Raw genomic sequence first — 4,157 nt, 5'->3', positions numbered from 1 at the left:
CTATCTTAATTTTCACAAATGTTGCTACATAATATTAGTCATTTTCAGGCTTGACACGCAGGTTGTGGTTGTATATCATTGAAACAAGGTAATTTAACAAATGTCCCATATTTAAAATATATAATACACTGTAGTATGTCATATATTCATTGAGCTATTATTATTATTATTCTTTGTATATTTTCTTTGTTTATGTTTGCACCACCATACTCAAAAGCTAATTCCTTGTTTTATGTAAACGTGTAAAACACTTGATTCTGATTCTGATAAGTATTGTGGTGGTGTGTTCAATGTCAGGGTACCCAAGTGAAAGATGTCATCATTAAGCCTGACGCCCCCAGCTCTCTGCTGCTGGACAAACATGCAGACTACATCGCTGCCTACGGCTCCAAAAAGGATGACTATGTGAGTAAAAGGCACTTTCGTAGGATTAATTGATGTTTTTTCAGTGTGTATCTTTTAGTTCCCAGGGTAATATGTTCCCAAAGTGTATTTTATCTTTATATGACACATGAAGGACACTTTTTAAAGGAATTCATGTTTTAAGCAAGGCTTTTTTGGCCATTGTTATATGTTCAAGGTATGTTTTTCATGGTCAATAAGTTGAAATCACCCACCTTCAGCTAAAACCAATCTACTCTTTGAAACATACACCGTGAAATGTGCAGATATACCACAGCATGTCAACAATTCTTCTTGTCATATTCACCAATTTGTCTACATAATATGACTCCGCATCGGTTTCGACCCACCATTTTTTTCCCTTTGAGCGTTTATATTTCCAAAGTGGCCGAACATATTTTGACTGTAATAACTGCATTCGAAACTCTCACTTCAACTTCCTTGCTTGATCTGTGAATGGCCTTACCAACCTCTTCCAACATTGTTAAGTAAAGTGAATAATGCTAAGGCTAGTCTTGGAACCAAGGAACATTAATTCTTGAAAACATTTTTTTTTAAATCTCCTAAGATTGTTTTTACCACAGACCAGGGATTTAACCAAAAACCCATAAAAAATCCCATAGATTTTGAGATGAGGGACCCATAAGTGCAATAAAGCTGACTCATTCCTGCTGCACTGTTTATCTTTCCTGTTTGTTTGTGTTTGTCCAGGAGTACACACTGTCAGAGTACCTGCGGATGAGCGGCATCTACTGGGGGCTGACGGTGATGGACCTGATGGCGCAGCTGCCCCGGATGAACCGGCCGGAGATCGTAGACTTCATCAAATCCTGTCAGCACGAGTGTGGGGGCCTCAGCGCCAGCATCGGACACGACCCCCACCTGCTCTACACCCTCAGCGCCGTGCAGGTGACTCCTCAGACAGCCAACAGGAAATGTGACAGATTGCTAGCTTGTTTTTCTCATCAACTTCTGTGGAGGAGAGAAGTTGGAAATGTCGCCAACAAACGAAAAAAATAGTATACTTTGCTTTGATTCAAAGTTGATGCAAGCAGACATTTTAAGTATGTTGTAATGGATTTTGATCCTGGAGGACACACGGAACTATATAATAATTTAGTTTCTTATAGATTTTATTTATCTTACTCTTTCTCTAGCAGCCTCACTATCTGTGTGTTTAAAGCATTTTTCCTTCTGAAGGATCCTTTTGATTAAAATGTTATGAGTATTTACCTCCCAGCAAAACGGTTCAATGTGTGTGTGGGCTACAGGTACAAGAGCCCTGCCTGCAGCCCACATCCTTTCAGTCTATTTACTGTTCTACTCCTTTCTTCAGATCCTGTGCTTGTACGACAGTGTGGATGCTCTCGATGTGGACAAAGTGGTGGAGTACATCAAAGGGCTGCAGCAGGAAGACGGATCATTTGCAGGAGACAAATGGGGTGAGCCAGACTTACTCTGATTAACGTCTCAAGAAACGTTTGCTCCTCCAATGAAAAATAAGAAATAAAAGCAGACAATAATTTGAGTAAAGGGGATCAAATAAGAGGCATTTCATCAAATAACTTGTATAACAACAAAAATGTACAAATTAGAGCTTTAACAATTAGTCTAACAACAGATTAATGAACAAACACCCACTATTTAAAAATAATAATACAAGTTTAAGTTTAAGTCGTTTCTTCATGCAAGAATTCCAGAAAATGCAGTTTTTAGCTGCTTTATTATGATATTTCCTGTTTTATACAGTGGTGAACCGTCAGGGCCTTCAAGGTATTCAGAGAATACCCTGGAACACTCAGATTAAACAAACAAAACATCGATTTATATTTTCGTATCTCTGTCGTTGATCTGAAATATTAAAGTGTTATGTTGATTTGTTTGTCCTTCTCGGACCATGCACTACGCATTTCAGTGGTTTTGTGTTAGAAAAGAAAGCAACCAATCAGATCTTGTTCTGGGTCTCTGGGTAGAATATCCTTCAACAAGTTATTCTACATCCTTGATAGAATGCCCTGGCCGTTGCACTGAATGAGAGCGTACGTTTGGACTGACAGTTTGATCAACCAATCAGATATTGATTTGTAGCCAATGGGCGTATTCTTTCAGAGTTTCCCTCGGTTCCAGGGTATTCTAGAAGGCCCGCTAGTTAACTGGCTCGAGACAGAGGATCTAGAGATGAATGCGACGAAGCAATTCATGCCGTTTTATTGTTTTTAACGTTGAAATGGCAAGTGCAACAGGTGAAGACGGAGTTGTTGCAGAATTATTGTGAGTACCCTTTTCAAGACGACAATTCAGTGAAAAGACGGACATTATAACAGCAGGGCGGGGGTGGGGGGGGTGTGTGTCTACAGAAGGTCCAGTTGTGATAGACACGGTTCGCCACTATATAATATTGAACTGAATATCATTTGGACTTGGTCTGACAAGAAAGACATTTGCAATTGTCCCCTTGAACAAACTAGGATGCATTTCTTTTTGTATTTTCGGACATTTCTTAGACCAATTGATCATTGATAATAAAAATAATGGCTAGTTTCAGCCCCGGTATAATTCAAACGTGTGTTGTCATGGTGTGCTTGCAGCGTAAATTCCACTTAAACACATAATAATAATAAATATAATATGAAATACCATGTTTGCGTTACAGGAGAAATAGACACCAGATTTTCCTTCTGTGCTGTTGCAACACTTGCTTTACTGGTACGTATATCATGTACAGTTTCTGTCTTGTCTCAACAGTGTAACTCTTTCTAATCTGAAGATGACTCTCTGTCCTCTCTTCCTTCTAAGGGCAAGATGGACAAAATAAATGTTGACAAAGCTGTGGAGTTCATCCTGTCCTGTATGAACTTTGACGGGGGTTTTGGCTGCAGACCGGGTTCAGAGTCTCACGCTGGTCAGGTGAGTCCACTCACGTTCACCTTTAATGCAAGGCAATCGCTGTGGGAGTTTCACTTTCATCTCTTTTAGAACAAAAGCAGCACATCCAGGGTTTAAACCTGAAGAAGGTTCTAACTGCAGAAATGTGTTCAACATTTGATGTCTTTATCTGATGTCGTTTTAGAATTATCTTTGACATCTGTTGTAGGGTTAGGAAAACAGTCACAGGTCAAATCAACAGATTTGCTGGATCATGTAAAAACTAACCATTAGATGTAGGGATGTCCCGATCACCTTTTTTTGCTCCCGATCCGATTCCGATCATTTGATTTTGACAATTTGCCGATACAGATTTTTCCCGATCCGATCTTTATGCAATGCATTAAGGAAAGAAAAAAAAAGCATTCAAGTTGTCCCTTAAGGTTATTTTTTTATTTAAATTTGATATTCTATCCAACATGGATATAGCTTCTTTCTTTCACAGCAGCATTGGATCAGTTCAGTTGTGCAGCATTGGATCAAAACAAAATAAAGCTTTCAGTACTCGTTAGCTTACTGCTACAATTAGACACTGCGCCCTGCCCACTCTGTTGCCAGATTTGAGAGAAATAAGCAACCAGGTCTATGAAAACAAGCCCCAAAGAAGCAACACATACATGATGTTCTGTAATTTGAAACCAAAACTAAGGCCTCAGGATGACTTTAAGACTTGAACATGGTCATTTTTGTTTTGTAACATTGAATACAACATTTAAAAAAAGTATTTAAAAAAAAATAAAAAATCCCGATCCCCGATTTTTTTTCTCCCGATTCCGATCTTTTGAAAATCACGTGATCGGCTCCGATCCCCGATCACGTGATCGGATCGG

At 39.0% G+C, this 4,157-nt stretch overlaps 1 protein-coding gene across 1 annotated transcript; it reads left to right on the top strand.

Moving 5' to 3' along the window:
• Nucleotides 1-271: 271 nt before the first annotated feature.
• Nucleotides 272-3,309, top strand: rabggtb (Rab geranylgeranyltransferase subunit beta; the record flags this gene model as incomplete). The annotated part of the gene is made up of 5 exons (XM_010789556.1): nucleotides 272-405; nucleotides 1,114-1,311; nucleotides 1,739-1,844; nucleotides 3,056-3,108; nucleotides 3,199-3,309. Coding segments are annotated over 5 exons (602 nt in total), but the record flags the coding sequence as incomplete, so codon positions are not given.
• Nucleotides 3,310-4,157: the final 848 nt, after the last annotated feature.

The sequence above is a fragment of the Notothenia coriiceps genome, unplaced genomic scaffold (genome assembly GCF_000735185.1).
Source record: "Notothenia coriiceps isolate Sejong01 unplaced genomic scaffold, NC01 NC01_scaffold00033035, whole genome shotgun sequence".
NCBI lineage: Eukaryota > Metazoa > Chordata > Actinopteri > Perciformes > Nototheniidae > Notothenia > Notothenia coriiceps.
Note: the sequence above shows the minus strand (reverse complement) of the source record. Positions and strands in the feature narration are given on the sequence as shown.